Source organism: Nomascus leucogenys, chromosome 4 (assembly GCF_006542625.1).
Source record: "Nomascus leucogenys isolate Asia chromosome 4, Asia_NLE_v1, whole genome shotgun sequence".
Taxonomy (NCBI): Eukaryota; Metazoa; Chordata; class Mammalia; order Primates; family Hylobatidae; genus Nomascus; species Nomascus leucogenys.
In genome coordinates, this window is record NC_044384.1 from 109,924,579 (window position 1) to 109,952,014 (window position 27,436).

At 38.9% G+C, this 27,436-nt stretch overlaps 1 protein-coding gene across 1 annotated transcript in view; it reads left to right on the top strand.

The window, feature by feature from the left end:
• ULK4 (unc-51 like kinase 4) overlaps window positions 1–27,436 on the top strand; it is a 718,037-nt gene that overhangs the window by 393,649 nt on the left and 296,952 nt on the right. Inside the window, exon 32 of the mRNA XM_030812066.1 lies at window positions 8,987–9,092. Within this exon, the coding sequence (XP_030667926.1) occupies window positions 8,987–9,092 (106 nt within the window). The remainder of the gene's footprint in view (window positions 1–8,986; window positions 9,093–27,436) is intronic.

A 27,436-nucleotide genomic window follows, 5' to 3' on the forward strand; every position in this document is an offset into this window, starting at 1 on the left:
CAGAAAGGTGGAGGAAGCCTTCAAATGATGATACCCCATGTAAAAGAAGGGGCTTAAATCTATACCTCCAGACTCCTGGGGTGAGAGCACCATACATTTTTGGCTACCGAGGGGAGAAAAACATGCTTCAATGTTCTCCCTTTGCCTCCTCAGCCCCTGTCAGAGCCTGCTCAACCCTTAGAAGCCCCAACCACATTGGCAGAGGGGCTGTTTACCTGCTGCACAACTAGCAGAGCAAATGCCCAGGGGCAATTACCCCAGCACCTTCATCCTACCCCAAACATTCCCCCTGTGGACCCCTAAATCCTGGTCTTTCTTCCTAGGAAATCCATATACATACTTATGAGGTAAATGACTGAATTAATTTTAAATTAGCCTGTGCCCTTTCAGTTTAATTCAACTTGTTCCCTTCCCTGTTTCTCACCCTTAGGGGTCGGTATTCGGTTCAAAAAGTCATGAGAATGTTTCCCACATCATAATGCCGGATTGAAAGCACTGGAGTAACAACATCCCTGCATCTGCTGTCTGACAATTTTTGTGGCTTCCCCTCTTTCAGGGGTTTAAATCCAACCAGGGCTGTGGACAGAAACTGGACTGTGGTAGCAATGACCTTGGGCCTACTGTAAACCAGTGTTCCCTGTGTTGGCCTACAGCCTTCCAGATTTAAGCCCCACAGCTGGAGAGAGAGTCTCTGCCACTTTAGAAATAGGAGTCTGGGGCCTGGCACAGTGGCTCACGCCTGTAATCCCAGCACTTTGGGAGGCCGAGGCAGGCGGATCACGAGATCGAGACCATCCTGGCTAACACGGTGAAACCCTGCCTCTACTAAAAAAAATATAAAAAATTAGCCGGGCGTGGTGGCGGGCACTTGTAGTCCCAGCTACTTGGGAGGCTGAGGCAGGAGAATGGTGTGAACCCGGGAGGCGGAGCTTGTAGTGAGCTGAGATCGTGCCACTGCACTCCAGCCTGGGTGGCAGAGCACGACTCTTGTCTCAAAAAAAAAGAAAAAGAGGACTCTGGTAGCAGTAGTGGAGGTGAAGCTGGAAGTAGAGACACCCATTAGGAGACTGTGGTCCCTGCTAAGGATGCCAGTTGCCTGATGTTAGGTAAGTGGGAGTGGAGAGCAGAGGATAGATGCAAGAGGGACTCAAGGGAGATTCGAGGGGACTTTGTGGCTGACTAGATGAGGGAAACAATAGGGAGGCAGTAGTCCCGATGATTCTAAGGTTTGTGGCTGGTGGCTGGGCAAGCTGTGGGACCTCCAATTGAAAGAGGAAACAGAAAGGAAAGTGTGAAGGCAAAGGGAGATGAACTCAATTTAGATTCCATTGAGTTTTTGTTTGTTTGTTTAAGACAGAGTTTCGCTCTTGTTGCCCAGGCTGCAGTGCAATGGCTCAATCTCGGCTCATGGCAACCTCTGCCTTTTGAGGTCAAGCAATTCTCCTGCCTCAGCCTCCCAAGTAGCTGGGATTATAGGCATGCGCCACCACGCCTGGCTAGTTTTGTGTTATTAGTAGAGATGGGATTTTACCATGTCGATCAGGCTGGGTTAAGCTGCCTGTGACACAGCCTTGTGAAAAATCATCAGTAGTATGGAAATGTGTCCTCTTCCCCTCAAACATATTTATTTCACTTGAATACTCTGAAGACTTTTCTGAGCTTGGGTCTCAGAGCTCTAGGAATCTAGCCAGGTGGGAGAATGTTTGTGACAGAAAGTGACTGGATGCACCACTACATCCTGGAGGAGCACTTTGGTGCCATTATATATGGAGTGCATGGTAGACTACCATTCTCTGGAGCAACAGTAAATTTGTTTTCTGAAATGTAGTTTAAGCGTGTGTTGAATAGGATGTGCTATATATTTTTGAGAAATTGTAGATGCTGCGTGCCCAACACGTGTGTGTGCTTTGCTCTTCATTCTCTCTGTGGTTTCTCACCCCTACGATTAGTTGTGGTCTTTTAGTTAGCTGTTAATTCATTGTTAAATTCTGGCCTGAACCAAAGGCAAAAGAGAGTGACCATGGTTCACTGTTACTTTTAGTTGTTGAAGGTATTTTCTACCTTGGCTATTTAGATCCTTACCAAACTTTTAATCCAGACATCTGAAGTCTTTCAGTGGCATTTACGTTGTCAAATATCACAGTAAAATAGAATGCCCTGTCTACAGTGAAACTGCTTTGGAAAGGCTGGTCATTTTTTACTAGTGTTTCCTTGCTGTGCCCTTGGTATTTCAGAGCTGTCCTCTTTAAGCACTGAAGCAATTAGTGTTGAGAAGGCTGATTCTTCAGGGTCCAGTGCTCTCCTGCCTTTCATTTACTGAAACTGTACATTTCAATGAAGTTGTTTCATCTATGTTGCCAAACACTAGAATTTTGCTGCTTCAATTCTAATTATCTCTACTGGCAAGTGCTGTGTTTTATTAGAGCCCTCAAGTGTTTATTAAATGTCCTAAACACTGTGGTGTTAGGCACATAAATTAGGTCAGCTGGGCTTATGGGTTATGGATGAAGGAGTTAAATATTTTCATCATAATCTTAAAGTGTAGTGGGATTGCCTTTTGTGGGCTCTCAATGATGCCATCTTCTGTGAGTCGTTTCCTCTTTCCCCCATCAGCCAGTGCGAACACAAGTGTCTGAACAATGTGGCTATTAATAGTGGCCTTAGTACGTATTTTTATTTTTATTTTGGGCAATACGTTCATTCTTTCCTTTCCTGTAATTGCCTAATACCCATATCATGCTTCTTGGGTTATACATCATTTTTTTTTTTTTTTTTTTTTTTTTGAGATAGAATCTTGCTCTGTCGCCCAGGTTGGGGTGCAGTGGCGCGATCTCGGCCCATTGCAAGCTCTGCCTCCTGGGTTCGTGCCATTCTTCTGCCTCAGCCTCCTGAGTAGCTGGGACTACAGACACACGCCACCACGACGGGCCAATTTTCTTTTTTTTGTATTTTTAGTAGAGACAGGGTTTCACCGTGTTAGCCAGTATGGTCTCAATCTCCTGACCTTGTGATCCGCCCACCTCAGCCTCCCAAAGTGCTGGGATTACAGGCCTGTGGGTTATACATCTTATAGTGTAGTGAAAAACATTGAGGGCTCTTTTGAAGCCAGAAGATCCCAGTGGTAGGGGGAGGGGACAGGGAACACTGTGGAATGAAAGGGAGGATAAGCATCACCATTATAGCCCCAGATTAGTGTTTCTCAGATTTTCACCCCCGCCTACTCTGGGCTTCTTTCAGTTCCTCCCAGGTAACACTGTGGGTCCACAGGTGGTGTTGGTTAACCTGGAGTGTGCTCACTGGCCTGGGTGACCCTGGCACTCTGCCCTCCTCTGATCACTAGGCAATGCTTCATGGTGATTAGGGGCAAGGTTTCTGCCATCCCATAGACCAAATCCCAGCTTCACCAATGAAGAGTTTGGCAAGTTACACTTGACTTCACTAACCTCGATTCTTACTGATAAAAATAGTAGAATGATAGCCCCTTCCATGTTTTTGTAAGGGTTGAATGAGATGATGTGGGTGAAGTGGAGTACAGAACATGGCACATAGTAAGTTCTCAATACATTATCAGTGCTGTCTTGCCCCAGCTCGGGCCCATGTGGCAGCTCTGCTTATAACTGGGCCCCTGACCCTGTTCCAAAGGCCTTGTTGCAGGTCTTCACCTGCTTTCATCTCTCCTTGCGTGTATCAGGGCACCAAAAGTGTAGACTCCTTGCTTTATTAATGAGCTTTGAGGATTGAAAAAATATATGTATCAAGATTTTACCTAATCTCCTGTATTGCCCTTTTACCCTGGGATTCGGTCTTAAATTTGGAGAAGCTGGAGGGGCTCTCCCAGAGGAGCATCTAATGATGAAATAGTCTTTGGTCAGAATCATCCCTCCCCTCCAACTCTGACCTGTGGTCTTTGAACGAAACATGTGTGCCCTTGTCTCTTGCCACTGGTCTTCCAGTTATGCCCAAGAAGAAATTGAGCCCCACATGTTTACTCTCATGTTCTGTCTTTTCATATATTCCTCTCCTCTGACTTAAAGAGGCAAATGTAATGTTTTTCAATGCACAGTTTACCCCCGTAAGCTAATATGATTGTGAACAAGAAAAAAACCTTATTAAAGTTGCTAAGATAAATGAATAGCACAGTTTGATACAAGTTAATAGAAGTATGCTTAATTCACATTTACACCTGCTCAACTGCCCTTTGCATGGATTTAGCATTCTTTCTGGGGAAATGATACTCTAGGCCAGAGCAATAGCTATCTTATTTCACCTAGAGAACCATGTCATCATCTTGAGCAGAAGCAATTACTGTGCTCCAAAGACTCCCTCCGTTGCACTATGCAAGAAGCCGTATATACCTATAAGAGGGAAGAGTAAGTAAAGATAATTCTGTAACATAATTTTTATAAAGCCCTCACTTTATTCGGAGCAAAGTTCATGATCTATGGATAGTTTGTAAACCAACAAAGATAATAAAGAAAACAGTGTTTTTAATAACATCTAGAATAGAAGTGGAACAGTTTCCTCCAGACTGGTTATGGGATTATTCATCTCTTTTTTTATTCTGTGCGTCAAATATTTTTTTCCTAAGTACTCCTAGTAATAACGTTAGTGGGGAAGTTTGATAATCAGAGTGTACCTTAGTTTTATACCCCTCTGCAGATTGAGTAGTGGGGCAGGCAGAGGCCTTTATTCTGCAGTGACTCTGGGATCTCCAGGCAGGGGGTCCCGGGACCACATTGGCTGGGATCTGATTCTGTGTTCTTAGTGTCCAGGGTGAGTTAGCTTTTGTATTGAAGGAAGTACCTATATCAACAAGTGGCACTCACTCATGAGTACAGGAAAAGCTGGAGTATTGGTTTCAGAATGAGCAAAGTAATTGCCAAGGGTATTATAGAAAATGTGCATTTAGTTACAAAAATGTGTATCTCAAAGAAACAATAGATTTATTTCTAGTAAGACTGACCTATATTTGCTGACAGATGGGTCTTTGAACAAGGAGCAGTATGTGTCATTTTACCAAATGGGACCAAAAATAAAAGATTTATCAGCTTCACTTTCTTCACAAGAGCAGGTTTTCTATGTATCATTAGTTACTTTATCATGAGTAACATGTAGTGTCATCTTGGTGCTTATTAATCACACTTTCCTTCCAACCAACTGTAAGAATAATTAGATGAAATTGGTGGCAGACTATCGCTTCCACATTAATCTTCTTAAGCTGGTGTCAGTGAAACATTCAAACATTAACGTTCACTGCAAAAGTGCTCTTAAGTGTGTGTTTCTGAAGTTCAAAAGTTTTAGTCATTGGCATTTGGAAAGCAAACACTTTGTCTTGTGTTAAACAACGGCATACATGGCAAAACCCATATGAAATCAAGTGGCTCTCATGAGTGGGAGGTACAAATCTGCTGAGAAAGCAGTTTCAGAGCCAGATGCAGTGTGGGTATTTTTGTAAGCCTTGGAAACCACCTGTCCAATCAAGAGGTTCCTGGATTCTCTGCTTCATGTTCTCACTCTGATACGCAGGCCATTAGAAGCCTCACCATCTAGAAGGTCATGGGGCAGAGGAAAAGATAGAATGATGAAGCTGTCACTGGCTCTTAATGCTTCTGCCCACGTGAGTTTAATTGGCCAAAGCAAGTGTCATTTTCATCACTAGTGTCATTTTCCAAGCAGGCGGAGAAATGCCATTCTACTGTATACCTAGGAGAGAGAAGTGGGAAATTTGTTAGTCATTCATAATAACTAACTAAAAAAAAATGTAGGGTAGTCATTAAAATGGAAAGCTGGTTCCTTGAAAAGTCTGATAGCATAGATAAAGCTTTGGTGAGTCTGATCAACAAGAGAGAGGACACAGTGTAAAAGGCAATATAGGGTCCAGGGAAATTTTGTGAAGGTGTAATAGAATGCTTTGTAGGATTTTATTACAATATGTTTGAAAATTTGGACATTGTAGATGGTTTTCTAGGAAAATAGAAATAACCAAATTGGGTCAAGATGTCGTAGATGCCTGAGTAGAAGTGTTTTGTTTTTCAGTTTTTTTTAAGGTCCACTGGTATGATACTGTGAAATATATATTTGATCTTCACCCCTATTTCCTAGCATACAACTCCTAAAATCCTTAGAAACTCTGTCTTCAGGTGCTGTCTTTTTGTGTGCTAATGAGTTGATGGCTGGCATCCCCCAGGGTAGCTTCAGGATGGTGGCTTGTCACCTGAAAGACCAAGGCGACATTAGAGGGCTGAAAACTTTCAGTCTCAATCTCCAACCTCTGGGGAGGGGAGAGGGGCTGAGGTTAAGTCGATCACTCATGGCCGGTGATATAATCAGTCTTGCCTACATAACAAAGCTTCCATAAAAACCCCAAAGGACCTATAACAGAACCCCAAAGTTCAGAGAACTTCCAAATAGCTGAATATGTACAGGTTGCTGGAGGCTGGTGTGCCCTGGGAAGACACAGAAGCTCCACAGCTCTTCCCCCATCCCTTGCACTATGCATCTCTCCATCCACCTCTTTTGTAATATCCTTTATAGTAAAATGGTAAACGTGTTTTCCTGAGTTCTGTAAGCCACTCTAGTAAATTAATTGAAGCCAAAGAGGCAGTCTTGGGAACCCCAACTTGACGCTGGTGGGTCAGAAGTTCCAGAGGCCCAGACTGCAATGAGTGTCTGAAGTGGGAAGGAGGGTGTAGCCTTGTGGGACTGAGCCCTCGCCCTATGGGGTCTGATACTATTTCCTGGTAGATTGTGTGGAGTTGAAGTAGAGAACACTCAGCTTGTGTCAGCGGCAGACTTGATTGCTTGCTTCGTGTGTGGGGAAAATCCCCACACATTTGGTCACAGAAGTCTCCTGTGTTGATTATTCCTGAGTGAGAGAAGAGAAAAAGCCCTTTGAGTTTATGTGTGTTTTTCCACACAGCTGGTAGAAATGTATGGAGGCTAGCTAGTTGCTTGTATGAGTGAATTCTACCAGATCTCCTAGAAACACATATTAGATGCACAATAAATATTTTTGGAATAAAATGGATGGACAAGGTTAGCATGAGATTGATAGTAAAATCAGAAGAGGGTGTCACTCATAAGTCAGTATCACTTGAATAGTCTGTAGCTGAGTTGTTAATATCAGTGTAAATTTCTTAGTTTTGATAAATACAACACTGTTAGGGTAAGATGTTAACATGAGGGAAAACTGGGTTTTGATGGGCATGTGGAAACTCTCTGTACTATCTTTGAAACTCTTCTATAAAGCTAAAGTTATTTAGAAAAGCTTATTAAAATGAATTAAGAGATACCAAGAGGCTTCAGCATTTAAAAAGTAAAATAAAATTTATGTTAAATGCCAGGCGTGGTGGCTCACGCCTGTAATCCCAGCACTTTGGGAGGCCGAGGCAGACGGATCACGAGGTCAAGAGATCGAGACCATCCTGGCCAACAAAGTCAAACCCTGTCTCTACTAAAAATACAAAAAACAAAACAAAACAAAAAATTAGCCAGGTATGATGGTGCATGCTTGTAGTCCCAGCTACTCAGGAGGCTGAGGCAGGAGACTCGCTTGAACCTGGGAGGTGGAGGTTCAGTGAGCCGAGATCGCACCACTGCACTCCAGCCTGGCGACAGAGCAAGACTCCATCTCAAAAAAAAAAAAAAAATTTCTGTTAAATGACACCTTCTCAATGAGTCTTATCCTGACCACCCAATTTCAAATCATGTGCAGCCCCACTGCTGCCCTCTCAACCTTGCTTCCCTGCTCTGCTTTTTTCTTTTTTTGCCAGAGTACTTGCTATCTTCTAATACATTATATGGTTCACTTATTTATTATGCCTTTTGTTGTCTATTTATGTGAGGATAGGGGACTTTGTTCACTAGCATACCTCAAGTGCCTACTACAGTGCCTGGCACAAAATAGCTGTACGTTAAAAAACAACCCAACAGCAAACCATATGTTTCTCTGTGGGTGAGGGGTGGAGAAAATGAATATGAAAAGGTCAAGATCAAGCCTACTAATTAATATGCTTGTTGCTTTTCGGGGTTGGACTAGTTATTAGCAGAATAGTCATGGACTTAGAAGTCCATGCTATTATTAGCAGAATAGCAGGACTTAGAGCGGGGCAAGCTAGACTCCTAGGAGTCCTCACTCTCAGTGGGTACTTACAGGAACCTGAGAGTGAGGAGTACTACCTTACATTTTGCACCTTGTGTGTCTCTCTTGCCTCATCCTAGTTCCAGACTGCAAAGACTGTCGCTTTATTTTTGAATTTTATGAAATTTAATAATTTCAATTATAATCTGTTAATTGCTTAATTTAAAAAAATATTCACAGCAATGAAAAAGAGAACAAAAGAAAAGCAAGTTGTTTGTAAGACCCTTTAAAAATTACAAAGAAATTATTCCGCCTTTAAAATGAGAAATTGCAACTAAAGAATAACTCATTTTCTATTCTCTTTAGGACCTAATTTACTGCCTACTATATGATGCTAAGTGTTGAGGAAAGCAAAATTCACAATTCACTCTTTTAGATCCAAATGTAGTTTATTGCACTAAAGCAGTAATATAATAGATCAAATATGCTAAAGTGGGAAAAATATCAGTACCAGCATAATATTGAAACTGCAGAAATATTTGCTTGAAGTAGTTTTCTTTTGTGATATCAAACTCATATTCAAGCATGGTCTTCTGAGTTCTACATACTTGAATTCCTTTGTCACCCACCTAAAGCATGGAGGACCATGTGTTGTCTCTCAGCTCATGGGCAGTGGAGTCTGTGCTGCAGCACTGGTGTCTGAGTGATTTACCCTCCCTCCCAGCTCACTTAACTCACTGATGGGATTTGTCTTAACACAGAAGGATGTGCTTCATTAAAGTGCAAAAAGGTAATCATTTAACCTTGTGCAAAGAATGAAGCAGTGAAGATCATTTGCTCATTTGTCTTTATGATGATGTAATTATATTTCTGTATGGTTATGATGGAAGTTATGATCTATTGCAGGAACATCAGGAGAGCATTCTGGGTAATACCATGCAAAGTGTGATTGCATTACTCAACAATCTAGTTGCCTGCAAAGATTCGAATATGAAACTACTTTATGAACAAGGTAAATGCTTCATAGAATTACTCTCTGATCGAGTTTTGCCTGTTCGTAAGTTTCTTCATCTTATATAGCATGGAGTCTAGAAGTACCATTTAAAGTTGATGAGTCAAAATAGATAAGAAATTTTAAGTAATATTACTAGCAAAATTTGGAAGTGTGGGATGGTTTCTCTAAGTTAATTCATTCTCTTAATGGCATAAAGTCAATAGGCATTGCTTAAAGATAACAAACCAAGAAACAGAAGTGTAATCATAGTGTTTAGACTGATTGCTATCTGTCTTCATCTGTTTTCTATTGCTATAATGGAGTACCTGAGACTGAGTAATTTAAAACAGAAAGAAATCTATTTTGTACAGTTCTAGATGCTGAGAAGTCTAAGACTGAGGGGCTGCATGTGGTGAGGGCCATCTTGCTGTTGGAGACTCTTTGCAAAGTCCAAAGGCAATGTAGGGCATCACATGGTGAGGGAGCTGAGCTTGCTAGCTCAGGTTTCTTTTCCTCCTCTTCTGAAGTGACTAATATCCCATCCTAATGACCTCATCTAATCTTAACTACTTCTCAGAGTTCTCACCTCTCAAATACCATACTTGGATTTCCCATCCTCTTAATGCCATTATAATGGGGATTAAGGGTCAGCATGAGTTTTGGAGGGGACAAACATTTGAACCATAACACTGCCAATCAAAATAAAAACAGATATGACCAAAAGCACCTTGGAAAATGAGACTGGATGAGTTGACAGTGGTTTACTTTATATCTTATGCATTTCTGTACTGTTACAATTCTAAAAATCATGTACAGTCATGCATTACATAACTACAGCAATATGTTCTGAGATACACATCATTAGGCAGTTTTATCATTGTTTGAATACTATAGCATGTACTTACACAAATCTAGATGGCGTAGCCTACTCTACACCTAGGCTGTATGGTATTTATTGCCTTTTGCCCCTAGGCTGCAAACCTGTGCTGAATACTGTAGTCACTTTTAACACAGGTGTAAGTATTTGTATATTTAAACATAGAAGTATTGTGTATTTAAACAAATAAGAGGTGTGGCAAACATATGATATAAAAGATAAAACATGATACACCTGTATAGGGCACTTAATATGGATGGAGCTTGAAGGACTGAAAGTTGCCCTGAGGGAGTCAGTGACTGGGTGGTGAGTGAATGTGAAGGCCTAGGATGTTCCTGTACACTACTGTAGACTTTATAAACCCTGTACACTTAGGCTACACTCGATTTATAAAAAATAAATACTTTTCTGGCTGGGTGCAGTGGCTCACGCTTGTAATCCCAGCACTTTGGGAGGCTGAGGCTGGCGGATCACTTGAGGTCAGGTGTTCGAGACCAGCCTGGCCAACATGGTGAAACCCCATCTCTACTAAAAATACAAAAATTAGCCAGGTGTGGTGGCGGGCGACTGTAGTCCCAGCTACTCGGGAGGCTGAGGCAGGAGAATCGCTTGAAGCGGGGAGGTGGAGGTTGCAGTGAGCTGAAATTACACCATTGCACTCCAGCCTAGGGGACAAGAGTGAGACACTGTCTCAAAAAAGAAAAAAAAAAAAAGAAGAAGAAACGTCCCTGTCTGACAGCTCTGAAGAGAACAGTGGTTCTCCCAGCATGACGTTTGAACTCTCAGAGCGGACGGACTACCTCCTCAAGTGGGTCCCTACCCCCCTTGTAGCCTAACTGGGAGACACCTCCCAGAAGGGGCCGACAGACACCTCATACAAGCAGATACCCCTCTGGGATGAAGCTTCCAGATGAAGGATCTGGCAAAAATATTTGCTGTTTTGCAATATTTGCTGTTCTGCAGCCTCCACTGGTGATACCCAGGCAAACAGGGTCTGGAGTGGACCTCCAGCAAACTCCCACAGACCTGCAGCTGAGGGACCTGACTGTAAGAAGGAAAATTAACAAACAGAAAAGGATAGCATCAACATCAACAAAAAGGACATCTACACCAAAACCCTATCTGTAGGTCGACAATATCAAAGAACAAAGGTAGATAAAACCACAAAGATGGGGAGAAACCAGAGCAGAAAAGCTGAAAATTCTAAAAACCATAGCGCCTTTTCTCCTCCAAAGGATCGCAACTCCTCTCCAGCAACGGAACAAAGCTGGACGGAGAATGACTTTGATAAGTTGACAGAAGTAGACTTCAAAAGGTCGGTAATAACAAACTTCTCTAAGCCACAGGAGCATGTTCTAACCCATCTCAAGGAAGCTAAAAACCTTGAAAAAAGTTTAGATGAATGGTTAACTAGAATAAACAGTATAGAGAAGACCTTAAATGACCTGAAGGAGGTGAAAACCATGGCACGAGAACTTCGTCACACATGCACAAGCTTCAATAGCCAATTCGATCAAGTGAAAGAAAGGGTATCAGTGATTGAAGGTCAAATTAATGAAATAAAGCGAGAAGACAAGTTTAGAGAAAAAAGAGTAAAAAGAAACGAACAAGGCCTCCACGAAATATGGGACTATCTGAAAAGACCAAATCTACTTTTGATTGGTGTACCCGAACGTGACGGGGAGAATGGAACCAAGTTGGAAAACACTCTTCAGGATATTATCCAGGAGAACTTCCCCAACCTAGCAAGGCAGGCCAGCATTCAAATTCAGGAAATACAGAGAACACCACGAAGACACTCCTTGAGAAGAGCAACCCCAAGACACATAATTGTCAGATTTACCAAGGTTGAAACGAAAGAAAAAATGTTAAGGGCAGCCAGAGAGAAAGGTCGGGTTACCCACAAAGGGAAGCCCAAAGACTAACAGCAGATCTCTCGGCAGAAACCCTACAAGCCAGAAGACAGTGGGGGCCAATATTCAACATTCTTAAAGAAAAGAATTTTCAATCCAGAATTTCATATCCCGCCAAACTAAGCTTCATAAGTGAAGGAGAAATAAAATCCTTTACAGACAAGCAAGTGCTTGAGAGACTGTCACCACCAGGCTTGCCTTACAAGAGCTCCTAAAGGAAGCACTAAACATGGAAAGGAACAACCTGTAGCAGCCAATGCAAAAACATGCCAGATTGGAAACACCATTGATGCAATGAAGAAACTGCATCAATTAATGTGCAGAATAACCAGCTAACATCATAATGACAGGATCAGATTCACACATAACAGTATTAACCTTAAATGTAAATGGGCTAAATGCCCCAATTAAAAGACACAGACTGGCAAATTGGATAAAGAGTCAAGAGCCATCAGTGTGCTGTATTCAGGAGACTCATCTCACATGCAGAGACACACATAGGCTCACAATAAAGGGATGGAGGAAGGTCTACCAAGCAAATGGAAAGCAAAAAAAGACAGGGGTTGCAATCCCAGTCTCTGATAAAACAGACTTTAAACCAACAAAGATCAAGAGACAAATAAGGCCATTACATAATGGCAAAGGGATCAATTCAACAACAAGAGCTAACTATCCTAAATACACATGCACCCAGTACAGGATCACCCAGATTCATAAAGCAAGTCCTTAGAGACCTACAAAAAGACTTAGACTGCCACACAATAATAATGGGAGACTTTAACACCCTACCGTCAATATTAGACAGATCAACAAAGCAGAAGGTTAACAAGGATATCCAGGACTTGAACTCAGCTCTGCACCAAGTGGACCTAATAGACATCTACAGAACTCTCCACCCCAAATCAACAAAATACATTCTCCTCAGCCCCACATCACACTTACTCTAAAATTGACCACATAACTGGAAGTAAAGCACTCCTCAGCAAATGTAAAACACAGAAATCACAGTAAACTGTCTCTCAGACCACAGTGCAATCAAATTAGAACTCAGGATTAAGAAACTCACTCAAAACTGCACGACTACATGGAAACTGAACAAGCTGCTCCTGAATGACTACTGGGTAAATAAGGAAATGAAGGCAGAAATAAAGATGTTCTTTGAAACCAATGAGAACAAAGACACAACGTACCAGAATCTCTGGAACACATTCAAAGCAGTGTGTAGAGGGAAATTTATAGCACTAAATGCCCACAAGAGAAAGCAGGAAAGATCTAAAATTGACACCCTAACATCACAATTAAAAGAACTAGAGAAGCAAGAGCAAACACATTCAAAAGCTAGCAGAAGGCAAGAAATAACTAAAATCAGAGCTGAACTGAAGGAGATAGAGACACAAAAAACCCTTCAAAAAATCAATGAATCCAGGAGCTGTTTTTTTGAAAAGATCAACAACTTAATAGACCACTAGCAAGAGTAATACAGAAGAAAAGAGAGAAGAATTGAATAGACACAATAAAAAATGATAAAGGTGATATCACCACCGATCCCAGAGAAATACAATCTACCATCAGAGAATACTATAAATACCTCTATACAAATAAACTAGAAAATCTAGAAGAAATGGATAAATTCCTGGACATCTACACCCTCCAAGACTAAACCAGGAAGAAATTGAGTCTCTGAATAGAACAACACCAGGCTCTGAAATTGAGGCAATAGTTAATAGCCTACCAACCAAAAGAAGTCCAGGACAAGATGAATTCACAGCTGAATTCTACCAGAGGTACAAAGAGGAGCTGTTACCATTCCTTCTGAAACTATTCCAATCAATAGAAAAAGAAGGAATCCTCCCTAACTTGTTGTATGAGGCTAGCATCATCTTGATACCAAAGCCTGGCAGAGACACAACAAAAAAAGAGAATTTTAGACCAATATCCCTGATGAACATTGATGTGAAAATCCTCAATAAAATACTGGCACACTGAATCCAGCAGCACGTCAGAAAGCTTATCCAACATGATCAAGTCGGCTTCGTCTCTGGGATGCAAGGCTGGTTCAACATATGCAAATCAATAAACATAATCCATCACATAAACAGAACCAAAGACAAAAACCACATGATTATCTCAATAGATGCAGAAAAGGCCTTCAAGAAGATTCAACAGCCCTTCATGCTAAAAACTCAATAAACTAGGTATTGAGGGAAGGAACGTATCTCAAAATAATAAGAGCTATTTATGACAAACCCACAGCCAATATCATACTGAGTGGGCAAAAACTGGAAGTATTCCCTTTGAAAACTGGCGTAAGACAAGGATGCCTTCTCTTACCATTCTTGTTCAACATAGTGTTTGAAGTTCCGGCCAGGGCAGTCAGGCAGGAAAAAGAAAAGGGTATTCAATCAGGAAAAGAGGAAGTCAATGTCCCTGTTTGCAGATGACATGATTGTATATTTAGAAAACCCCATCGTCTCAGCCCAAAATCTCCTTAAGCTGATAAGCAACTTCAGCAAAGTCTCAGGATACAAAATCAATGTGCAAAAATCACGAGCATTCCTATACACCAATAACAGAGAACCAAATCATGAGTGAACTCCCATTCACAGTTGCTACAAAGAGAATAAAATACCTAGGAATCGAACTTACAAGGGATGTGAAGAACCTCTTCAAGGAGAATTACAAACCACTGCTCAATGAAATAAAAGAGAACACAAACAAATGGAAAAACATTCCATGTTCATGGATAGGAAGAATCAATATTTTGAAAATGGCCATACTATCCAAGGTAATTTATAGATTCAATGCCATCCCCATCAAACTACCAATGACTTTCTTCACAGAATTGGAGAAAAATACTTTAAAGTTCATATGGAACCAAAAAAGAGCCCACATTGCCAAGATAATCCTAAGCCAAAAGAACAAAGCTGGAGGCGTCACACTACCTGAGTTCAAACTGTACTACAAGGCTACAGTAACCAACACAGCATGATATTGGTACCAGATCAGATATATAGAACAGAACAGAGGCCTCAGAAATAACACCACACATCTACAACCATCTAATCTTTGACAAATTTGACAAAAACAAGCAATGGGGAAAGGATTTCCTATTTAATAAATGGTGCTGGGAAAACTGGCTAGCCATGTGTAGAAAACTGAAACAGGATCCTTTCCTTACACCTTATACAAAAATTAATTCAAGGTGGATTAAAGACTTAAATGTTAGACTTAAAACCATAAAAACCCTAGAAGAAAACCTAGGCAATACCATTCAGGACATAGGCATGGGCAAGGACTTCATGACTAAAACACCAAAAGCAATGGCAACAAAAGCCAGAATAGACAGATGTGATCTAATTAAACTAAAGAGCTTCTGCAAAAGAAACTACCATCAGTGTGAATAGGCAACTACAGAATGGGAGAAAATCTTTGCAATCTACCCATCTGACAAAGGGCTAATATCCAGAATCTACAAAGAACTTCAACAAATTTACAAGAAAAAAACAACTCCATCAAAAAGTGGGCAAAGGATATGAACAGACACTTCTCAATAGAAGACATTTATGCAGCCAACAGACACATGAAAAAATGCTTATCATCACTGGTCATCAGAGAAATGCAAATCAAAACCACAATGAGGTACCATCTCATGCCAGTTAGAATGGTGATCATTAAAAAGTCAGGAAACAACAGGTGCTGAAGAGGATGTGGAGAAATAGGAACACTTTTACACTGTTGGTGGGAGTGTAAATTAGTTCAACCATTGTGGAAGACAGTGTGGCGATTCCTCAAGGATCTAGAACTAGAAATACCATTTGACCGACCAATCCCATTACTGAGTATATACCCAAAGGATTGTAAATCATGCTGCTATAAAGACATATGCACACGTATGTTTATTGTGGCACTATTCACAATAGCAAAGACTTGGAACCAACCTAAATGTCCATCAATGGTAGACTGGATTAAGAAAATGTGACACATACACACCATGGAATACTATGCAGCCATAAAAAAGGATGAGTTCATGTGTTTTGCAGGGACAAGTATGAAGCTGAAAACCATCATTCTTAGCAAACTATCACAAGAACAGAAACCCAAACACCGAATGTTCTCACTCATAGGTAGGAATTGAACAATGAGAACACTTGGACACAGGGTGGGGAACATCATGCACTGGGGCCTGTCAGGCGGTCAGGGGCTTGGGGAGGGATAGCATTAGGAGAAATACCTAATGTAAATGATGAATTGATGGGTGCAGCAAACCAACATGTCACATGTATACCTATGTAACAAACCTGCGTGTTTTGCACATGTACCCAAAACCTAAAGTATATTAAAAAAAATGCTTTTCTTTGTTCCACAGGAAATTAGCTTACTGTAACTTTTAAACTTCATAACTTAAAAAACCTTTTCTACTTGTTGATTCTTTTGTAATAACACTTAGCTTGGAACACAAGCACATGGTATAGCTTTATGTCCTTATTCTATAAGCTTTTTGTTGTTGTTGTTTTTGAGACAGGGTCCCACTCTGTCACCCTGGCTGGAGTGCAGTTAGGTGTTCACGGCTCATCACAGCCTTGAACTCCCTGGGCTCAGGTAGGAGGCTACCTCAGCCTCTCTAGCAGCTGAGACTTCAGGTGCATGCCACTATGCCCAGCTAATTTACTTATTTACTTTTATTTTGTTATTATTATTATTGTTATTATTATTTTGTAGAGACGGCGTTAAGCATCTTGCTTAGGCTGGTCTTGAACTCTTGGGCTTAAGTGATCTGCCAACCTCGGCCTCCCAAAATGCTGAGATTATAAGTGTGAGCCACTGTACCTGGCTACTTTTTTCCATATATAAATTTAATTAATTTTTTTATTTTTTAAAGTTTTGTGTTAAAAACTGCGACCAAATCACACACATTAACCTTCACCTAAATAGGATCAGGATTATCAAGATGTCACTAGGTAATAGGAAATTGTCAGCTTTATTGTAATTTTATGGGGCCACCATCATTTATGCAGTCTACTGTTGACTGAAGCATCATTATGCAGTGCATGACTGTATATAGTTCTCTCTTATGTTAATAAAATAGAAGCTATCAGATGAGTAGATTGCAAAAATTTTCTCCCATTCTGTGGGTTGCCTGTTCACTCTGATGGTAGTTTCTTTTGCTGTGCAGAAGCTCTTTAGTTTAATTAGATCCCATTTGTCAATTTTGGCTTTTGTTGCCATTGCTTTTGGTGTTTTAGACATGAAGTCCTTGCCCATGCCTATGTCCTGAATGGTATTGCCTAGGTTTTCTTCTAGGGTTTTTATGGTTTCAGGTCTAACATGTAAGTCTTTAATCCATCTTGAATTAATTTTTGTCTAAGGTGTAAGGAAGGGATCCAGTTTCAGCTTTCTACATATGGCTAGCCAGTTTTCCCAGCACCATTTATTAAATAGGGAATCGTTTCCCCATTTCTTGTTTCTGCCAGGTTTGTCAAAGATGAGATGGTTGTAGATAGGGGCTAATATCCATAATCTACAATGAACTCAAACAAATTTACAAGAAAAAAACAGCCCCATCAAAAAGTGGGCAAAGGATATGAACAGACACTTCTCAAAAGAAGACATTTATGCAGCCAAAACACACATGAAAAAATGCTGATCATCACTGGCCATCAGAGAAATGCAAATCAAAACCACAATGAGATACCATCTCACACCAGTTAGAATGGCCATCATTAAAAAGTCAGGAAACAACAGGTGCTGGAGAAGATGTGGAGAAATAGGAACGCTTTTACACTGTTGGTGGGACTGTAAAGTAGTTCAACCATTGTGGAAGTCAGTGTGGCGATTCCTCAGGGATCTAGAACTAGAAATACCATTTGACCCAGCCATCCCATTACTGGGTATATACCCAAAGGACTATAAATCATGCTGCTATAAAGACACATGCACATGTATGTTTATTGTGGCACTATTCACAATAGCAAAGACTTGGAACCAACCCACATGTCCAACAACGATAGACTGGATTAAGAAAATGTGGCACATATACACCATGGAATACTATGCAGCCATAGAAAATGATGAGTTCATGTCCTTCGTAGGGACATGGATGTAGCTGGAAACCATCATTCTCAGTAAACTATCGCAAGGACAAAAAGCAAACACCGCATGTTCTGACTCATAGGTGGGAATTGAACAATGAGAACACGTGGACACAGGAAGGGGAATGTCACACACTGGGGCCTATTGTGGGGTGGGGGGAGTGGGGAGGGATAGCATTAGGAGATATACCTAATGTTAAATGACGAGTTAAGGGGTGCAGCACACCAACATGACACATGTATACATATGTAACAAATCTGCACGTTGTGCACATGTACCCTAAAACTTAAAGTACAATAAAAAAAAAATAAAATAGAAGCTATCAACTGGAGTTCTTCACAGAAATATGACTTGGGACAAAATCTGTCACTGAATAAAATTACCAAGTCACTGTTCTAATTTCCCCCTGCCCTCCCAAGGATTTAGAGTTCTGTTTCTTTTTCTTTCTTTTTTTTTTTTTTGAGACAGAGTCTCGCTCTGTTGCTCAGGCTGGAGTGTCGTGGCGTGATCTTGGCCCACTGCAACTTCTACCTCCCAGGGTCCAGCAATTCTGCTGCCTCAGCCTCCCGAGTAGCTAGTATTACAGGCGCCCACCACCATGCCCGGCTAATTTTTGTATGTTTAGTAGAGACAGTGTTTCATTATGTTGGCCAGGCTGGTCTTGAACTCCTGACCTCAGGTGATCTGTCACCTCGGCCTCTGAAAGTGCTGGGACTACAGGCATGAGCCCCTGCTCCTGGCCTAGAGTTGTGTTTCTTTGTGGTCATTATATTTCAGTGCTGGTAATATTTTTTTCCTCCCCTAAAAAAAAATGTGCACTTACCCCTGTGATAAATATTGCCAACAGTTTTGGGGCTTTGGTACATAGAGATCTTTATTCTTTTACACAGCAACATCCTATTCTGTTTTATGGATATAGCATAATTTATTTAACCATGGCCTCAATGGTAGATATGTGTTGTTTACAATATTTTGCTGTTACAGACGATTCTACAATGAATAGTTTTATACATGTATCCTTTCACACAGGAGCAGGAATATTTATAGGAGAAGTTCCTGGAATTGGAATTGTTAGATCAAAGGATATATGCATAAGTAATTTTTGTAGATACTGACAAGCTGCTCTAAGTGATGTGCCAATTTATATTTCCACAAGAGCATATGAGATTGCTTGTCTTTGGATCTAAGAGCAAGTTTTGCTTCCCCATTTGTTCAAGAAATTTTTGTGTTCTTCAGAGATGTTTTGTAGTTTTCTTTGTATAGGTCTTGTGCATTTCTTGTTAAGTTTATGTCTTCCTAAGTGTTGTATCTTTTTTTGCATTCAATAGAAATGAGGACTTTTCCACCATTATATATTCCAATTTATTTTTTAAATTATTTTATTTTATTTTACTTTATTTTAGAGACAGAGTCTCACTGTGTTACCCAGGCTGGAGTGCAGTAGCACAACCAGAGCTTATTGCAGCTTTGAATTCCTGGCCTCAAGTGATGTCCTGCTTCAGCCTCCCAAGTAACTAGGACAACAGGCACGTGCCACCATGCCTGGCTAATTTTTTTTTTTTTTTTTTTTTTTTTTGGTGGAGACAGGGTCTTACTGTGTTAACCAGGGTGGTCTCAAACTCCTGGCCTCAAGTGATCTTTCCACCTCAGACTTCCAAAGCACTGGTTGGTATTACAGGTGTGAGCCACCATGCCTGGCTGCAATCTGTTGTTTTAAATATGTTTGAAAGTTTTTGATTTCTGTATATGCAATTTTGTGCATACATTAATTCTTTTATTATTTTTATATTAATAGTTTTTAGGTGGTTTTCTTAGTTTTCCAGTCATATAATAATTGTAAATAATGATGGTTTTCTTTCCAATTTTTATGATGTTACTTTTCCCCTCTGGTCTATTTACAAGATTCAAATAGAATGGGGTAGATGTCTTGGATTTGTCTGAGGATCTTTTTTTCTGGTTAAGGAGGTACTCTTCTATTTTAATTTTATTTTTGTTTATTTTGTAATCAGGAATAATGACTTTTGTCAAATGCTTTTTTGGCCTCTATGGAAATGATCAAATGATGTTTCCTTGAATCTATTTATATAATGGATTATATTTAATTGGTTACCTAATATTGAACCCATCCTAGTGTTTGAGTCAGTAACCACACTTATGATATATAGTTCTTTAATTGTGCTACTTTAGTTCTTTGCTAATATTTTATTTAGTATTTTTCATTGCCATTCATTAGTGTAATCGGTCTGTGATTTTGTTTGTTCATTTTTGATGGGAGAAACACATTCTTTGCCCAGATTTTAATATTAATGCTATATTGCTTCATTAAAATTTTTTTCCTCTTTCTGTATTTCTCAAAAGTTCATGTATTATTGGAATTGTCTACTCCTTAAAAGTTTGGGCTGGGCGTAGTGGGTCATGCCTGTAATCCCAGCACTTTTGGAGGCTGAGGTGGGCGGATCACGAGGTCAGCAGATGGAGACCATCCTGGCTAACACAGTGAAACCCTGTCTCTACTAAAAATACAAAAAGTTAGCCGGGCTTAGTGGCACGTGCCTGTAGTCCCAGCTCCTTGGGAGTCTGAGGCAAGAGAATCGCTTGAACCCAGGAGGTGGAGGTTGCAGTGAGCCAATATTGTGCCACTGCACTTCAGCCTGGGCGACAGAGCGAGGCTCTGTCAAAAAAAAATAAAATAACATAAAAAGTTTGGTAGAGTTTTTTTGCGAAGTCATCTGGCTGGTGCTCTTTTTGTGGTGTGATAGTAGTGATAGCTCTGTGATGATTTTCTCTATTTCTGTAGTAATAAACTTTAAAAAAATTTTCCATCTCTTTTAGAGTCAGTTGTAAATTATATTTTCCTGGAACACTTTTATTTCCTACACACTTTCTATTTTCACAGAGTTGAACAAAACTAATTCTTATAAATCTTTTATTTTCCTACATTTCAGAAGTTACTGCCCCATTACCATTTCTTATATAATGTATTTGTACTTTTTAAAAACTTTCAAGTTCAGGGATACAAGTGCAGGTTTGTTACGTAGATAATAAACTTGTGTCATGGGGGTTTATTGTACAGATTATGTCATCAGCCAGGTATTAAGCCTAGTATTCATTAGTTATTTTTCCTGATCCTCTTTCTCTTCCCACACTCCACTCCCTGAAAGGCCCAGTGTGTGTTGTTTTCCTCTGTGTCCAAGTATTCTCATCATTTAGCTCCTACTTATAAGTGAGAACACACCGTGTTTGGTTTTCTGTTCCTGTGTTAGTTTGCTAAGGATAATAGCCTCCAGCTCCATCCATGTCCCCCTGCAAAGGATATGATCTTGTTTTGGTTTTGTTTTGTTTTGATGACTGCATAGCATTCCATGATGTACCACATTTTCTTTATCCAGTCTATCATTGATGGGCATTTAGATTGATTCCGTGTCTTAGCTATTGTGAATAGTGCTGCAGTAAACATATGTGTGCATGTGTCTTTATAATAGAATGATTTATATTCCTTTGGTTGTCTACCCAGTAATGGGATTGCTGGGTCAAATGGCATGTGTATATTTGAGTCTTTGAGGAATCACCACAGTATTCCACAATGGCTGAATTCATTTACACTCACACCAACAGTGTGTAAGTGCTCCTTTTTCTCCACAACCTTGCTAGCATCTCTTATTTTTTGACTTTTTAATAATAGCCATTCTGACTGGTGTTAGATGGTATTTCATTGTGGTCTGATTTGCATTTCTCTGGTGATCAGTGATGTTAAGTGATGTTTGTTGGTTTCATGTATGTCTTCCTTTAAAAGTGTCTGTTCAGGTCCTTTGCCTACTCTGCCTACTTTGTAATGGGATTGCTTTGTGTGTGTGTGTGTGTGTGTGTGTGTGTGTGTGTGTGTGTGTACATTTGTTTAAGTTCCTTATAGATGCTGGACATTAATTAGGCCTTTGTCAGATGCATAGTTTGCAAAAATTTGTACTTTTGCATTTTTATTGAGTAGTTATGATCATAGTTTTACTAGAATGTGTGTGTTTGTATTTTTTCAAATCAGTTTTGGGATTTACTTCTTAGTGTTACTTTTTTCAAAAGTCAATTTCTGTTTTTACTTATTAATTCTTTGTGCTTCATGAGTTTGTTTTGTCCTTTTTCTTGGTTCTTGAGTATGATGCTTAACTCTGATGCATGAATTTTCAAGTATTACCTTATTTATGCCTTACTCGGAAATTCTAATCTGTCATGCTTTGATCATTTTTCTTTTCCATGTATATTTCAGTTTTGGTGTATGTTCTCTCACTGAGTCTAGAGTTGCTTTGAAATGAGGGTATTTTTATGGTGAAAAGGGTTTTTTGTTGTATTAATTTTATTTCTACTTCAAATATTTGTACACATTTATAGGGTACCTGTGATATTTTGATACATACTTAGAATGTGTAATGATCAAATCAGGGTATTTAGGATATTTATCACCCCATTTCTTTGTATTGGGAATATTTCAAATCTTCTCTTTTACCTACTTTGAAATACACAATATATTGTTGTTAACTGTAGGCACCATATGGTGATATCAGTTACCAGAACTTATTCCTTCCATCTCGGTATATGTTTGTACCCATCAGTCTACCTCTCTGTATACTCCCACCCACCAACACTTACCCTTCCCAGCCTCTGGTAACTATCATCCCACTTTCTACCTACATGAGATCAACTTTTTTAGATTGCACATATGAATGAGAACATGTGATACTTGTCTTTCTGTGCCTGGCTGATTTCACTTAACATGGTGACCTCCACCTCCATCCATGTTGCTGCAAATGATATGATTTCCTTCTCTTTCATGGCTGAATAATATTCCATCATGTATAGATATTACGTTATCTTTATCCATTAATATGGAGACTGAATATGATATCTATACATGGATGGAATACTATTCAGTTGATTCCACGTCTTGGCTATTGTGAATAGTGCTGCAGTAAATGAAGAGGTGCAGGTATCCTTTTGATATACTGATTTCTTTTCCTTTGGATAAATACCCAGTAGTGGGATTGCTGGATCAGATGGTACTTCCGTGGAACTGCAGGTTATTATGTTACATGAAATAAGCTAGGAATGGGAAGACAAACTTCACATGTTCTCAGTTATTTGAGGGAGCAAAAAATTAAAACAATTGAACTTATGGAGATAGAATGAAGATTACAAGAGGCTGGGAATGGTAGTGGGTTTTGGTGGTGGGGGAAGTGGAGATGGCTAATGGTTACCAATAAAATAGTTAGAAAGAATGAATAAGACCTAGTATTTGCTAGCACAACAGGGTGGCTATAATAAAAAATAATTTAATTGTATATTTAAAAATAACTAAAGGAGTATAATTGGATTTTTTATAACACAAAGGATAAATGCTTGATGGGATGGATGCCCCATTTACTCTGACATGGTTATTATGCATTGCGTACCTATATCAAAATATCTTATGTACCCCATAAATATATATACCTACTATGTATTCACACACAAAAAAGAAATCTCCTTATTTTTCATAATGGCTGTACTAATTGACATTCCTAACAACAGTGTGTAAGAGTTCCCTCTTTGCATCCTCTCCAGCATCTGTTATTTTTTGTCCTTTTGGTAATAGCCACTCTAACGAGTAAAAAGATAGCATCTCATTGTGGGTTTGATTTGCATTTTCCTAATCATTAGTGATGTTAAGCATTTTGTCATATACCTGTTGGCAGTTTTTATGTCTTATTTTGAGAAGTGCCCATTTTAATTCTTTGCCTACTTTTTAATGGAATTATTATTATTCTGTTGAATTCCTTTTATATTTTGGATATTAGTTCCTTGTCAGATGAATAGCTTGAAAATATTTTCTCCCATTCAAAAAATTGTCTCTTTAGTCTGTAGATTGTTTTCTTTGCTATGCAGAAGCTTTTAAATTTAATATAGTCCCATTTGTCTATTTTTGTTTTTGTTGCCTGTGCTTCTGATGTCTTAGCCATAAAATCTTTGCCTAGACCAATGTCCTGAAGAATTATCTCTATATTTTTTTCTAGTAATATTATGGTTTCTGGTCTTATGGTTAAGTCTTTGATCTATCCTGAGTTGATTTTTGTACAAGGTGAGAGGTAACAGTTGAGTTTTATTCTTCTGCATATAAATATCCAGTTTTCCCAGCACCATTTATTGAAGAAGGAGCCCTATCTCCAATGTGTGTTTTTGGCATCATTGTTGAAAATCAGTTGGCTGTGAATACATGAATTTATATCTGGGATCTCAATTCTGCTCCATTGGTCTATATGTCTGATTTTATACCAATACCATGTTGTTTTGGTTACATAGCCTTGTAATGTGTTTTGAAGTCAGGTAGTATGATGCCTCCAACCTTTTCTGTTGTTGTTTTTATTTTTCTCCAGATTGCTTTGGCTATTTGGGCTCTTTTTTGGTTCCATATGAATTTAAGGATTTTTTTCTATTTCTGTAAAAAACAGCATCAGTTCTTTGATAGGAATTGCTATGACTCTGAATATAGCTTTTGGCAGTATGATCATTTTAACAATATTAATTCTTCTAACCCATGAGCATAGGATGTTTTTCTATTTATTTTTGTCCTCCTCAATTTCTTAGTGTTTTGAAGGTTTCCTTTTACAGGTATTTTACCTCCTTGGTTAAATTTATTCCTAGGTATTTTTTTAAGCTGTTGTAAATGGGTTTGCCTTCTTGATTTTTTTCCTCAGCTAATTTATTATTAGTGTATAAAAAGACTACTGATTTTTATGTGGTGATTTTTGTATTCTACTTTACTAAATTTATCAGATCCAAGAGTTTTTTGGTTGGAGTGTTTAGGTATTTTTTGATATAAGATTATATCATTAGCAAAGAGGGACAACTCGACATCCTCTTTTCCTGTTTGGATGCTTTTTATTTCTTTCTCTTGCTTGATTGCTCTGGCTAGGATTTCCAATTTTATGTTGTATAGGAGTGGTGAAAGTGGGCATCCTTATCTTGTTCCAGTTCTTAGAGGAAAGGCTTTCAGCTTTCCACCATACAGCATGATGTTAGCTGTTTGTTTGTCATATTTGGCCTTTATTACTATATATTGAGGTATATTCCTTCAGTGCCTAGTTTGTTGAGAGTTTTTATCATGAAGAGATATTGAACTGTGTTAATACCTTTTCTGCATTCTTTGAGATGATGTATCACATTTATTGATTTGCATGTGTTGAACCATCCTTGCGTCCCTGGAATAAATCCCACTTGGTCACAGTGCATTATCTTTTTGATGTTCTGTTGGATTCTTTTTGCTAGTGTTTTGTTGAAGATTTTTGTGTCTATGTTCATCAGGGCTATTGGCCTGTAGGGTTTTTTTGTAGTTGTGTTCTTACCTGGATTTGGTAATGCTGGCCTTGTAGAATGAGTTGGGGATAATTATCTTCCTTTTATTTCTTTGCAATATTTGGTGGAGAATTGGTATTAATTCTTCTTTGAAAGTTAGGTAGAATTGGGCAGTGAAGTGATCTGGTCCTGGACTTTTCTTTGCTGGAAGATTTATTATTATTATTGATTCAGTCTCATTACTCATTATTGGTCTATTTAGGTTTTCTATTTTTCTTGATTCAATCTTGGTAGTTGTATATGCCTAGGAATTTGTCTATTTTCTCTAGGTTTTCCAGGTTGTTAGTGTATAGCTGCTCATAATCATCTCTGATGATCTTTTGTATTTCTATAGCAACAGTTGTAATGTTTCCATTTTCATTTCTGATTTTGTTTATTTGGATCTTCTTCCTTTTTTTCTTGTTTAGTGTTGCTAGTAGTTTTTTATTTTATTTTTTCAAAAAAACAAACTTCCTTTTCTTGATCCTTTATACTTTTTTGCCTCTGTCTTTTTCTTTTTAGTTCTAATCTAATCTTTATGATTTCCTGCTACTAATTTTGGTTTTGGTTTGTTCTTGCTTTTCTGGTTTCTTTAGGTATGTTGTTAGATTGTTTATGTGAAATCTTCCTACTTTTTAATGTACATGTGTTATTGCTATAAACTTCCCTCTTAGCACTGCTTTTGTTGTATCCCATACGTTTTGGTATGTTGTATTTCAATTATCATTTGTTTCAGTAACTTTGTTTTGTTTTTTTGTTTCCTGATTTCTTCTCTGAACCAGTGGTCATTCAGCAGCAAATTTGTTTCCATGTATTTGTATAGTTTCCAACATTCTTTATGGTATTGATTTCTAGTTTTACTCCATTATGTTCTGAGAAAATAGTTGATATGATTTTGATTTTTAAAAATTTGTTGAGAATTGTTTTGTGGCCTAACATTGTCTATCCTGGAGAATGTTAATGTGCTGATGAGAAGAATATATATTCTTCAGTTGTTGGATTAAATGTTCCGCAAATGTATGTTAGGTCCATTTGATATAAAATACAGTTTAAATCCAGTGTTTTGTTGTTGATTTTTCTGTCTGGATTATCTGTCTGATGAGAGTGTTATGTCAAAATCACCAACTATTTTATTAACATCTATTAAAATCTCTCCCCTTAGATCTAATACTTTATATATCTGGGTTCTGTGACATTGGGTACATATACATTTAGAATTGTTATATCCTCTTGCTGAATTGATCCCTTTATCATTATGTAATGATCTTGTTTCTTTTTAGTGTTCTGACTGTAGTGTTTTTGAGTGTATTTTATCTTATATAAATGTAGTTACTTTTGCTTGCTTTTGGTTTTTGTTCACGTGGGGTATCTTTTTCCATACCTTTACTTTAAGTTTATATGTATATTTAGAGGTGAAATACATTTCTTGTAGGCAGCAAGATGCTTCCTGGTTTTTAAAATTCATTCAGCTAGTCTATACCTTTTAAGTGGGGAGTTTAATCCATTTATATTCAAGGTTATTATTAATAGGAAAGGACGTATTTTAGTTATTTATTTATTTATTTATTTATTTATTTTTTTATTATTATACTTTAAGTTTTAGGGTACATGTGCACAATGTGCAGGTTTGTTACATATGTATCCATGTGCCATGTTGATTTCCTGCACCCATTAACTCATCATTTAGCATTAGGTATAGCTCCTAGTGCTGTCCCTCCCCCCTCCCCCAACCCCACAACAGTCCCCAAAGTGTGATGTTCCCCTTCCTGTGTTCATGAGTTCTCATTGTTCAATTCCCACCTATGAGTGAGAGCATGCGGTGTTTGGTTTTTTGTCCTTGCGATAGTTTACTGAGAATGATGTTTTCCAATTTCATCCATGTCCCTACAAAGGACATGAACTCATCATTTTTTATGGCTGCATAGTATTCCACGGTGTGCCACATTTTCTTAATCCAGTCTATCGTTGTTGGACATTTGGGTTGGTTCCAAGTCTTTGCTATTGTGAATAGTGCCGCAATAAACATATGTGTGCATGTGTCTTTAGAGCAGCATGATTTATAGTCCTTTGGGTATATACCCAGTAATGGGATGGCTGGGTCAAATGGTATTTCTAGTTCTAGATCC